Source organism: Crocodylus siamensis, chromosome 1 (genome assembly GCF_052110815.1).
Source record: "Crocodylus siamensis isolate JL-2025a chromosome 1, ASM5211081v1, whole genome shotgun sequence".
NCBI lineage: Eukaryota > Metazoa > Chordata > Crocodylia > Crocodylidae > Crocodylus > Crocodylus siamensis.
The window spans coordinates 419897115-419910337 of NC_143395.1; the positions used below are offsets into that span (position 1 = coordinate 419897115).

General features: G+C 53.9%; 2 protein-coding genes and 1 pseudogene across 3 annotated transcripts in view; 1 reads left to right on the plus strand and 2 right to left on the minus strand.

Annotated features, from left to right (window-relative positions):
- The window catches only part of LOC149875512 (uncharacterized), a 125442-nt gene extending 115903 nt beyond the window's left edge, over positions 1–9539 (plus strand). The window contains 6 exon segments of the mRNA XM_090030914.1: positions 2822–2994; positions 4165–4291; positions 4888–5007; positions 7488–8419; positions 8421–9300; positions 9303–9539. Of these exon segments, the coding sequence (XP_089887040.1) occupies positions 2822–2994; positions 4165–4291; positions 4888–5007; positions 7488–8419; positions 8421–9300; positions 9303–9400 (2330 nt within the window). The 3' untranslated portion in view covers positions 9401–9539.
- Positions 1–13223, minus strand: part of LOC149875514 (zinc finger protein 202-like) — a gene marked incomplete at its 3' end in the record, with an annotated part of 130860 nt that overhangs the window by 74281 nt on the left and 43356 nt on the right. The gene's annotated exons all lie outside the window — the stretch shown is intronic.
- The window catches only part of LOC149875515 (uncharacterized), a 104947-nt pseudogene that overhangs the window by 48877 nt on the left and 42847 nt on the right, over positions 1–13223 (minus strand). The window lies entirely within an intron of this gene.

The window sequence follows — 13223 nt, forward strand, 5'->3', positions numbered from 1 at the left end:
AACTACAGGCCCATTAGCCTGACTTCTGTCTTGGGGAAGATCTTAGAAAAGTTTCTTAAGGAGGCCATGCTTGATGGACTGGCCCAGGCTAACATCCTAAGGGACAGCCAGCACGGGCTTTTGTGGGTAGGTCTTGTTTGACCAATCTCATTTCCTTCTGTGACCAGGTGACCTATCACCTGGACGAGGGAGAAGAGATTGATGTCATATATCTTGACTTCAAAAAAGCTTTTGATCCGGTATCCCATGATCACCTCTTGGCCAAATTGGCCCGTTGTGGCCTCGGCTCCACCACGATCCGCTGGCTGGGAAATTGGCTTCGTGGTCGGACCCAGAGGGTTGTGATTGATGGCAGTCACTCATCGTGGTGCCCTGTGACCAGTGGGGTCCCTCAAGGCTCTGTCCTGGGACCCATCCTGTTCAACATCTTCATTAACGATGTGGACATTGGAGTCAGGAGTGGACTGGCGAAGTTTGCCAATGCCACCAAACTTTGGGGCAAAGCATCCACGCCAGAAGATAGGCGGGTGATCCAGGCTGACCTGGACAAGCTCAGCAAATGGGCAGACGAGAACCTGATGGTGTTTAACACCCAAAAATGCCAGGTTCTCCATCTTGAGAGGAAAAACCTGCAGCATCCTTATAGGCTTGGCAGCGCTACGTTGGATAGCACTACACAAGAAAAAGACTTGGGGGTCATCATTGACCACAAGATGAACATGAGCCTGCAATGCGATGCTGCGGCTAGTAAAGCGACCAGAACGCTGGCGTGCATCCACAGATGCTTCTCGAGCAAATCCCGGGACGTCATTCTCCCCTTGTACTCGGCCTTGGGGAGGCCGCAGCTGGAGTACTGCGTCCAGTTTTGGGCTTCACAATTCAAAAAGGATGTGGAGAAGCTTGAGAGAGTGCAGAGGAGAGCCACACGCATGATCAGAGGTCAGGAAAACAGATCTTACGACGACAGGCTGAGAGCAATGGGACTCTTTAGCCTGGAAAAGCGCAGGCTCAGGGGTGACCTGATGGCCACCTATAAGTTTATCAGGGGTGACCACCAGGATCTGGGGGAACGTCTGTTCACCAGAGCGCCCCAAGGGATGACGAGGTCGAACGGTCACAAACTCCTGCAAGACCGTTTCAGGCTGGACATAAGGAAGAATTTCTTTCCTGTCCGAGCCCCCAAGGTCTGGAGTAGTCTGCCAGCAGAGGTGGTTCAAGCACCTACATTGAACACCTTCAAGAGTAAATTGGATGCTTATCTTGCTGGGATCCTATGACCCCAACTGACTTCCTGCCCTTTGGGCAGGGGGCTGGACTCGATGATCTCCCGAGGTCCCTTCCAGCCCTGATGTCTATGAAATCTATGAAATCTGCTCAGGTCTCTTCTGACCCCAGAAACTGAAATTTATCTCGTCCCCGGCTCACGGTGCGTGTGGAGGTCGAGGAGGTGTCCTCAGACAAGATGCAGCCCCCTGGGGCCCTGCCGGAGCCTGGTGGCTCCTGGGTGCAGCACCCGAAGGCCCATGGTGAGGACAGGCCTCTGGAGGAGGCAGGAGATCGGGAAACCCCAGGGCCCGAGGACAAGCTGCCTCATGTCGCCAAAGAGGAGCCCCCGCCCAGCCCGGAGCCAGGTCCTCACCAGCCTTTTGATGTACAAGGTTAACCTGGGCTCAACACCCAAAGAGTAGCAGTTACCTCCCCACACCTCCGCCGTTATTAGTGTTGGCTCCTGGGTTTAGGCAAGTTGATTTTGGGGGACAACTAAGTAGAAAACAGAGATGGGAGTGGGGTCACAGGCTCCAGACAGGTTCTGCAAGGGGGGACAGCGAGCGGAGCGGACAGTAGCCGGTGGCTCCTGAACGAGTGCAAGCAGCCAGGGGCAGGTGAGGTGCGGGATGAAGTCCTGGCGTGCAGTTCGGAGCCTGAGTGCCTGTGCTGGGGTTGGGGCGAGCGGCTCCAATGCCTGCCCCTGCCCGGGACAGGGCCGCAAGGTTTGTAGCTGTGTGGCTGGGGTGGGGCAGGGCTCTGGTCCCGGGGGGTGGTCCCAGGCCCAGGCTGTTTCTCACTGCCTGCGCCGCTCCTCTCAGAAAGATGCTTCAGGTGACTGGCTCTTGCCGTGCTGCCATGGTCACAACCAGGGATCGAATTGCTGTTCTCAGGTCAGTGTTGTAATAATATCAATCAATAAGAGGCTGGTGCCAGTGACGCGGACATGAGAGTCCCCAGTGGCCTCTGGCTGGTCCACGTGCAGTTAGCCCAGGCCTCCATCCTGCTGCAGGTGCCCGGGACAGGGGACACCTGGGACCTGTCGGCCCACGTGGAGGGTCCCCAGGTGCGTGCCCCGGACCAAGCCCTTCCCCGGGCGAGGTGTGCAGCGGTGGGTCTCCCCTTTCCAGGGGCAGGAGGCCCGTCCCCCAGCGTAGAAATCTCTCTGCCAGAACAGTTTCATGGGTCTGTGCTCCAGCAGGTCGGTGGCTCTTGTTCTCCCGGTGCCCTGGAAGCATGTCACGTGTCATGGAGTAGACAGACCCAACATTTCACGCCCACCCCGCCCCAACATGTCCAGGTGACCCAGCACCAGCATCCCTCCAGATCCTTTCCCAGGGAGCGATGCCACGATGCCGTGATCACCACGGGCACTGGGACAGTCCTAGAGGCTCATCTCCAGCCTCTTGCCTGTGGGACCCCGAGTCTCCTCCCCCCTCTTCCACACACTGCAGCCTCCAGCTCCCTTCATCCCAGGCCAGGCCAGGAGACGAGCAGGGCTTTCCCCGTGCCACCACCCCAGGGCTAACCTGTGCACTCTCTTACCCACCCACAGGTGCCGGGACCTTGAGCCGAGCAGATCAGCAGCCTCCCGAGGCAGGAGCAGTCAACCTGGAGCTGCAGAGACCCTCCGCAGGGAGACGGGGACGGAGCGGCTCCCTGACACCTGGGCCGGGGCAGCTGCAGGAGGGGCAGGGCAGGCCGGGGAAGCAGGGGGAGAGCATGGAGGTGAGCAGGGCACCGGCTCGAGGTGGGGGTGGGAGTGCAGCTGGGGCAGAGCCCAGGAGGAGCCAGGGGTGCTGTCAAGAGTTTGGGGAGCAGAGACCTGAAGAGTGACCGGGGGTGCTGGCACGGGAAGGCCTGGTCAGAGTCCCCCAGCCCGCACCAGGCAGCCCGGGGCAGTGGTCTCTACAGCCGAACCCAGCCCAGCAAGTCCTCTCCCCCTGGCTAGGACTGGGGAGCACAGAGGGGCTCTGCAGCCTCCGGCATGCCAGCAGGGTCCCCCCAGCACATCAGTTTGGCAGGAGTGCGCAGCACACCTGGCTGCTGTCCCAGAACTTCTCTGTGTTGGGGTGAGGTAAAATAAAAAGATTTATTCACTCACCTGAGGCAGAAGCCGGGGTGATTTGCAGCTTACAGACTAACTGAATCAGAGGCACAGCACAGGTTTTTTCGATTCCACACTCATTTGATGAGTTCGAATTGAAGGCTGCGCACAGACCAGACCGTTAGATAGAGAGAGTCTTTTGAATACCAAGTGCAGGGGACAGCACGGTGGGAAGGGGGACAGTGCTGGGAGAGGGGATGCAAGTAAAGACCCCCCACACATTTGATGAGTTGGAATTGAAGGCTGCGCAGGGGACACAACAGCTAATCTGCAAGTAAAGACCCCCCACACACAGGGGACACAACAGCTAATCTCATTAGTCGGACAAGACTCCACAGTCCTTGTGTGGACCGTGCTTAGCACACCCCAGCCTGCAGATGATTTCTGGCTGCACAGCTCCATGTTCAGGTTCGTTTTGAAGTGTCTGGTGTAAGGACAGCTGCTCTGAGGTCAGCACTGGGCAGTGCAGGGAGGTGAAAGTGTCCTGGCACAAGCCTTTGTCTCTTCCTGGACCAGATGTCACCAGCAGGGCCATGGGGGTGTGGGGGGGAGTGTGGGGCACCAGCAGGGTTGGGGGCGGTATGGGTTGGGAGCAATTTTTTCTGTTATGAGAGAATTTGCAGTTTTTAAACGGAGAAAACCAGGGTCCCTGCATATCATGTGCCGGCTGAGTAGCGTACCCCTGCCTGTCCTGGCTAAGCGTGCACAGCGCTGTAGTGCAGAGCGAGTGCAGACAGGGCCGAGGGCAGCTGGGGCAGCAGACACTGATGGTGTAACGCTTGTGCCTGCAGCTCCGGGAGGTGTTTGAGGACGTGGCAGTGTATTTCACACGGGAGCAGTGGGAGCTGCTGGAAGAGGAAGACAAGGGGCTTTACCGGGACCAGATGCTGAGGAACTACCGAGCCCTCGTTTCCCTGGGTAAAGCTCTGGTTCTTGCTTTGCCCTGGAGCCATGTGAGCTCTGAAGCGGTGTTGTCTTCTCCCTGGTTTTAACGGTCTCGTCCTCATGAATGTTTGGCCGGTGGCTGAAATCCCTTTGCTCCCCACTGCTCTGTCCATGATCAGCCCTCTCGCATTTCATACTTGTGCACGTGCCTCCTTCATGTGATGCAGCCGCCTTCCTTGGAGTCTTCCCCCTTGATAACATGATTTCCCTTTGCCTTCTCACCCTGATCAAATCGTGTGCCATTCGTTGTGCCTCAAAATGCACTAACACCTGTTCCTTGGGCAGTTATCCCGAGCTCCTCCCTCTCTTGCCTAGCGTGTCCTGTCCAAACTCATTTCCACTCATTTGCATGGGTGTTTGCCTTCCTGTGACCATCCGTCCACTGCCTGGATGAAAAGGGTCATCCGCTTCTCCCTGCTCTTCCTTCCCTTTCCACCTAAATGTCCGTCATCCCTTGTCCATCAAGTCCTTAGTATAATCCTGGAGTTCATTGGCTCCTTTCCCCAAATTTCAGTTGCTTATTCTGCGTCCAGTACCAGTGGATAAACTCTGCTTAACCACTGCCCAAGCAGGATATCGAGGCCCTGCCCCTGACTTAATCTGCCGCATCCAGCGAGGAGAGGTGGAGCTCTGGGACGGTGATGATGAGGACCGTGGGGAAATCTCGAGGTCGGAGGACCTGCGGCCAGGTGAGTTGTGGCTGTCTCCTCCACCCAGATCCCCTCTCCCAAATGCTCCCTGCCAGGGTGAAAGGGAGCCTGGAAACTGCAGACCTGCCTGTGCTGCCATCCCCGGTGCTGACCTCAAAGAGCTTATGCTGTCGTGTGTGCAGACAGGTGTTGTTCCACGCCCTGAAATTCAAACTGTGGAAACGGTTACCAAGAGGATTGTTTTTGCCAAAGACCCCCAGTGTTTGACGTGGCCCCTTGCTGATTTCATATCCAGTGAACTGTAATAGTAATTATTTCAAGTTTTGTCCCTGTAATACGACTCGAAGCGGCTCCATTAGACATTACAGCAGAGACCTTTGGTGGTGCCGGCCTCGTGTCCTGCGCTGGGGGTGGGAGATGTTTGTTTCTGGCTTTCCCGCTGTTCACGTAGAAATTGCACGACCGTCCCCCCAACTCCCCAGAGTGAGAGCATGCACACAACACCCTCTTCCTTTGTTTGTCCACTGCTTGAATATCTTTCTCATGACAAATTGCCTAATCCTCAAGTTCCTTACCAGCCAAACAGCTTTTCACCAGTGAAATAATCTTTTAATCTCTTCCATTACTTACCCTTCTCAAACTTTGGCATGACTGATATTTTTGAGGCCCAGGAGACCATACTCAGGGATGTACCATTTTCTGTAGCCACTTTGCAGATATTCCAGAACCCATGCAGAAGTAGAGCTTACATTTCATTGTCTATCATACCTCCCAGCACAGCCCCATACAGCAATAACGGTGCACAAACACAGCCGAGCAAGCGAGACAATTACTATGTGAAGCTCGAACCTTCTTTGTACCAAGTGAACTTCTTGATGATTGACTGCTGGTCCACATCTTGGAGAACAGAAAGACAAAAACGGGAAGGGCTTAACCCCTTTAAGTTAGTTCATGTCATGGGATCACTTTTCACACTGTGGCTGGCTTGGCCCTGGCCCTGGCACTGCTGCAGCTCCTTCACCGATTCCCCTCTTTGCAGCTTCAGAGGCTGCTTTTTAGCAGTCTTTTCTGCTTCAAGTGACAGCTGCTGCAAGGTGTACCCTGGCACACACCTTTCCTCCTTGGCTTGCACCAGGGGCTTTCTGTTGGGGATGGCTCCCCCTATCCTTTTCCCAGCAAAGAGGAACCCCCAAGGCAGTGGGAGCCAAGGTGTGCAGGTGCTCTGCACTCACCTTTCTCGGGGTGGCAACAAGTGGCATTTTGTAGAGACTGCCATGCCACAAGTAGCTCCACCTCACTAACCAGTCCCAGGAGGGTGTAGTTTTCAGGCCCTACACAGGAGTAATTTTTAGGCTCTTCTGCCCTGGTTATCTTCACCCCCTCATAGGCACAGTCTCTCATTTCTGGGATTTTTGCCTCCCCCAGCCCTTCTGGTTAGACAAGAGAGAGGCTGGGGCTGTCCCTGGTGTCGCCTGGTCCGGTTGACCTGGAGCACCGGACGTGTGTAATCGTGGGCTCGAGCTGCATGAAGTGGGTCGGTGGAGTGGGTGGGATTCAGAAGGTTTCATGTTGTGGGGGGAAGTGAATCCCTCACTGTTTGCCCCAGAATCTGTCCTGTGTGGTTTCCTCTCTGGGGCCCCGAGTGCCACAAAGCCTGAGGCTCAGCCCAGCGTCCGTGTGCGGGTTCATGCCGAGGCCTTTGCCCCAGTGCAGATTCCTGTGGTGTGCAGGCTGCCTGGCATTCATTAGCAGAGGAAAGCTCCATGGGCTCATTCCCTGCACCAGACTTTGCTCCAGAAACAGGTAGGAAGTTGATAGCTGCTATCAATCCTCCACTCCCAGAACATTTCTTGGAGGGGTAATGCATGAAACACGATGGGTTTTGCTACCAAGCAGTGTAAGGCAGTGCTCCCCACACACTCCTGACTGGTGACAATCTCTAGAAATGCACCCCGAGGCTGTTCACCCATACACCTAGATGCGTCTTTGAGGACTGCCAGTGATCAAGGGCAAGCATTGCAGATGGGTCTGACCAAAGCAGTGGGGCTTCTGGAGCGTGTCAGCCCAGTCAGGTGGGGGGCTCAGCACCATCTCCCCCTAGAAGCACCAGCACTGTGAGATACAGCAGCCCTTTGAGAGTCTCATTTTTCCTTTTAGCAGATCCTCCTGCTCTCATCCTCAGCCTGTTAAAACATGAACCTATTCAGGTACAGTCCAAACGCACATGTCCCACGTGTTTCTTGGAGCAAGGCCTGAGGAGATGGGGCCGAGAGCTGGGCCAGCAACCTTGAGAGTCTGCCTCTGAACTCCACCGAGTAGGGAAGATGAGACCAGCACAGGGACCTGGCACTGCCTTACCCCCGGCACTTGGGCCTTTGGCCAGAAGACCTAGTTTTCTTGAGGAAAGACAAGTGCCAAGACCTGTCCTGCTCTGAGGCCCATTCCAGCAGAAAGAATCCCAGTGCTTGCCCCTTGGCAGCAGGGCAGGAACTAATCTGGTGTTTCTTCCTCCCATGCAGGACATGCCTGGTTGCTGAGCGAAACTGAGGAGGAGGCTTCTGAGGAAGGGCCTGGAAAGCTGGAGCCACCATGGGCTTCCCTGGGGAGTATGGGTGAGGTGGCTTCCCTGAGCCCAGCGATGGACCAATGGCTAAAGGGTCTGGGGATGCCCCAAAAGCAGGAGACTGTAGCACTGAACACACTCCCACGTCTAGTTGGGCGTGGGAGTGAAAAAGGGAAAGAATCCATAAAAAGCCCAAGGTGCAGGGACGAACATGTCATGCTGAGACACCTGAAGAGGCAGAAAGCAAAGGTCCACTGGAGAGAGACACTGCATGCAGACCAAGGCAGTGTGGGGGACCTCAGTGGGAAGCAGGAGCTCACTACCAAGCCCAGGGGGAGAGGCCACCCCTGCCCTCAGTGCAGGAAACGTTTTAGCTGCCCCTCCCTCCTGGCTCTGCACAAGAGAAGGCATGCTGGGGAGAAGCCCCATGTATGCGCCACGTGTGGGAAGAGCTTCACCTGCCTCTCGACCCTGGCTGCTCACCACCAGATCCATTCTGCACAGCTCCCCCACCGCTTCACCAAAAGGGGGAAGAGCTTTGTGCACAGCTTGGAGCTGCTCAAAACCCAGGAACTGCACAGGAAGAAGCGTCAGTACCGCTGTGTCACATGTGGTAAGACCTTCACCCAGTTCTTCTCTCTGGCTCAGCACCGGCGCATGCACTTGGGGAGGAAGACGCACCGCTGCACCGAGTGCAGGAAGAACTTCATCAGCTGGCAAGGCCTGTCCCAGCACCGGTGCGTGCAGAGGAGGCAGCGGCCACACTGCTGCACGAAGTGTGGGAAGAACTTCAGGCAGCCCTCCAGCCTGGCCAGGCACAGGTGCATGCCCACAGGGGAGAAGCCACATCAGTGCTCTGTGTGTGGGAAGAGCTTCAGTTTTTCCACCAGGCCTGGCCCAGCACCAGCACACCCACACGGGGGAGAAACCATATCAGTGCTCTGAGTGTGGGAAGAGCTTCACCCAATCCTCCCACCTGGCCAGCCATCAGCGTGTCCACACAGGGGAGAAGCCATATCAGTGCTCTGTGTGTGGGAAGAGCTTCAGTCATTCCTTCAGCCTGGCCAGCCATCAACGTGTCCACACAGGGGAGAAGCCATATCAATGCTCTGTGTGTGGGAAGAGCTTCACCCAATACGCCCACGTGGTCCGGCACCAGCACACCCACACAGGAGAGAAGCCCTATCAGTGCTCTGAGTGTGGGAAGAGCTTCACCCGATACGCGCACGTGGTCCGGCACCAGCTCACCCACACGGGGGAGATGCCATATCAGTGCTCTGTGTGTGGGAAGAGCTTCACCCGATACGCCCACGTGGTCCGCCACCAGCTCACCCACACGGGGGAGAAGCCATATCAGTGCTCTGAGTGTGGGAAGAGCTTCAGTCATTCCTTCAGCCTGGCCAGCCATCAGCGTGTCCACACAGGGGAGAAGCCATATCAGTGCTCAGTGTGTGGGAAGAGCTTCCGTTATTCCTCCAATCTGGGCCAGCACCAGCGCATTCACACAGGGGAGAAGCCGTATCAGTGCTCTGAGTGTGGGAAGAGCTTCAGTGTTTCCAACAGACTGGCCCAGCACCAGCACACCCACACGGGGGAGAAGCCATATCAGTGCTCTGAGTGTGGGAAGAGCTTCACCCAATCCTCCCACCTGGCCAGCCATCAGCGTGTCCACACAGGGGAGAAGCCATATCAGTGCTCTGAGTGTGGGAAGAGCTTTAGTCGCTCCTCTGCCTTGGTGAAGCACCAGCACACCCACACAGGGGAGAAGCCATAAAATGTTCTGAGTGCGGGAAGACTTTCAGCATCCTCTCCAGGTTGCCCCAGCACCAGCGCATTCACACAGGGGAGAAGCCACATCATTGCTCTTAGTGTGGGAAGAGCTTCACCTCCTCCTGCAGCCTGTGCTGAACACCAGTGCATCTGTACAGTGGAGAAGGTACATCGGTGCTCTGAGAATTGGAAAAACTTCACCCATCTCTCCCACCCATCCTGGAATCAGCCCATCCACACCCAGGAGCATCCCTAATTCTGCCAGCAGTGCAGGAAGGCCTTGGAGATGTCTGCGTGCTGAGCACCCACCAGTGGCTGCATTCAGACAAGCACCCTCATGCTGGAGGCCTGCAGAAGAGTTCCCCCAGGCTTTGTCTCTTTTAGGGTCCGGTGGGAGCCCAGAGTCCGGACGCTGGCCCCTAAGTTATGGGGGATGGGGGCTCAGAGGAAACACCTCAAGCAGAGGGCAGCCCCGGTGTGGGGGAAGGAGATGAGGAGGAGATGATCTTTGCATCGGCCTTGGAGCCGGTGCATTCCCCATCACGCTCTAAGAGGACTGCCAGGGGAAGAAGTGCCTTCACGCTAGGGTGCCCTCCCCCAGACAGTGTTTTCCCCTTTGAGAACCAGAAACTGATAACCGTTCGTATAAGCACAGTGTTTCCCGTTTCTTTAAGTAAACTGTCCGTGTGTCTGCGTGTGTCAGACCAGAGATTTACTCCTGTTTCTTTCGCTAGGGTCGTATTTGTTTTCTCTCTCCGTCTTGAGTGCACATATGCCTGTAAACCGATAGAGTTCAAGAATTCCTTTGAAACAGGCAAGGGGGTGACCCCCCTTGCTGTAGGGGATTCACCCTGTGATCACGGTGCACCCCGTAAATAACGAAAGGCTGGCTCTGTCAGTTCTGATTCAACCACAACGCAAAGTTTGATTTCTTTCACACACTCCTGTGGTTGATCTCTGTGTCCTCTCCCGAGGTGTGCGATGGGAACAGACCCGAGCCCACAACCCTTTCTGGGGCAGATCTCCCTGTGCCTTCCCAGCCCCTTCCCTTTCTAAGTGATCCACCACAATCCAGAGGTTGCTGGTAGCCCTTGGGAGCAGGAGGTGGTGTGATCTACCCACCCTGCTGCTGCCCGACTGGCCGCTCCCACCCGCTTCTGCCCTCTTCCCACAGCAGGATCCAGGGCTGGGGGAGCCAGCACCACAGGGTGAGCAACCCTGGGTGAGTGACGCAGAAGTGGCTGAATGGGTGCCCCGAGCCTGCCCCACCTCCCCTGTTCCTGCCCTCACCCACCACAGCCACCCATCTGCAACACAGGGGAAACTTGGCAGCATGTATGCAACCGGTCTGACTGTGTACGATTAGCGTATGGCCCCCTGGGAAGGGGTGTTGGACCTGGGATGGATCTCGTGTTGCAGTAGGAGTCAGTGAGTGCGAGGTAGAATTTAAGATAAATGGTGCTTGGTTCCCTAATGGTTCCTGCATATCTAATACTCCCCTGCAGGTCAGTTTTCAGCCTATTCTTCACAATGGATGATGTCCCCACGCTGTAATACAGGTGGAGATACTGCGCTAGCTGGTCACTATTTGGTGTGTGGAGATAAGGCCGAGCTAAAGAAAGTTGCAGCATCTCTGGGAAAGATTGCTAATGCTACTGCTGATACTTTTGATAAAATAAATACAGAAATGAAGGAAATAAGGCAAACGAGCTTGCAAAACCGACCTGCGTTAGATTATAGACTAGCCAGCAGAGGAGGAGTCTGTGCTTTAATAGGTAAAGAATGTTGGACTTCTCTTCCTGATAATTCAGAAGACATCCAGGATTTACAGAAACGTATTCGAAAAGCAGCAGCTAAATTGCATGAGTCAGATAGCTGGAGTGTGAGTTCTTGGTTTAGCTCTCTTTTCAGTTCCAGGCTCCACCGTCAGTCGTAGGTTGGTGATCTTGTTTGGTGCTTTTATTGGACTATGCCTGGTGTTCATGATCATTCAGTGTTGCTTCAGCTGTGCTGTGAGGCAAATGAGGAATAGCCCATCAACCAGAAACAAAGTATATAATGCGTGTGTTGAAATAGCAGAAAGTAAGAAAAAGAAAGACTAGAAGTTGAAAGGCTACTGGTTATAAATATTTAACTGAAAGAAAAAAACTTAGGGAGTGTTAAAGTGAATTTAGTCAGGCTTTGGCCTCTCTGACTAGGAAAAAAGACAGAGCCCAGAAGTGCTGATACTGCTTATTTCAGTCATACACTCTGAGATAAAAAAAAAAATCCTGCATTATTACTCTGGGGACAGATGTCCAATTAAGTAAACTTGTTTTAGTTTCTTCAAGGTCGTATTTTTTTTTCTTTATCTGTCTTAAGTATAAAACTGCTTGAAAACTGAGGGAGGGGAAGGGGGTGGGCCCCGTAGAGCACGGGCGACGGCAGGAAAGAGCATGGCGGGCTCGTGCTTGTACCCTCAGCAGCGGCATGAGAGGAGCCCACGTGGACTGCAAGTCCCCTGGCACGGCTTTACGAGCACGCGTGGTGCTGTGGTGAGGTACCGGAGGACTGGAAGAGGGCCAGCGTGGTGCCCATCTTCAAAAAGGGCAGGATGGAGGACCTGGGAAACTATAGGCCGGTTAGTCTTACCTCCATCCTAGGCAAGCTGTTCGAGAAAATTATGCTGGCTCGAAATCAAGCTCAAATTGCTCTCCCCGAAGTACGATACCTGGGATTTCACGTAAGGCAGGGTTAAGTGCGCAGGATTTGAGACCATACAGTCTCCCTGTGCCTTTTACTTGAGCTCAAATAAACTCTGTCTGCTTCTCCCCGCCGTGTGTTTATTTGGCGCGATGCACACCGGGCAACGAACCCAATTGTTGCCTCCCTCGGGCACCTTGTGCCGGCAACAGGTTCAAACTGGTTTTTGGCTACGTGCTTGTTTCTGAAACACTAACTAATCCTTGATTGCTTCAGACTTTAAGACGACTAAGGTTTAGTCATTCCAGAGCCTTATCAGGCTGTGTTTGTGAAATGCAGAGTCTTGCTTTGTAGTTGATTTCTACAGTATTATCTATGATCTTGTTAGAAAATTTCTACACCTCCCCCCTCCCTCAGTTTCTAAGCATTTTGATACTTAAGACAGATAAAGAGAAAAAAAGTATGGCTTTGAAGAAACTAAAGCAAGTTTACTTAATTGGACATCTGTGCACAAAGTAATGATGCAGGATTTTTTTTCTCTCAAAACATATAACTGAAATAAGCAGTATTAGCACTTTTGGTCGCTGTCTGTTTTTTTTTCAGTCAGAGAAGCCAAAAGCCTGATTAAATTCACTTTAACAGCTCCAAATCTGCCATACACAATTTCCATGGACTGCCTGCATTAAAAAAAACAAAGCTTGGGGGGCATTTATATAGCTCCAGTTTCAAATTAAAGCGAAACACAATTAAATTTCTATAACTAATTGAAGAGTCACTGCTCCTGAGCTGGGTGGGCAATTTTTTGCCACTTACTTTTGAATTGATAGGAATGGCTACATACAAACGAGCACCTCAACCTGGCTGTGTGCTGGGTTGGTTTGGGCCTCTTGCAGACGAAGTAAGCTTTCATTGCCTTTACAGTTGACTTTTCTGGGGAAGAGAACAAAAGCAAGGGACAGCCAATAAGACTGCACCCTTCCAACTGTCTCTTTACCGAGCATGTGCATCCTTGGGAGCAATGCATCAGATCAGAGGGGGGAAATGGTACTGACATGAGCAGCAAACCACACTGGCTGCATTTTCCCAAACACCCAGTATCAATGCTTGTTAGTGACATGGTGGGCCACTGGCTAAATATAGCTCTCTTGCACTGATATGCCTGTCCCAGCAAAAGCTCACTGCACTCTAATGCCTCAGGAAACTGCAAGCTTACAGATCCACTTTCACTACAGACTGCAGA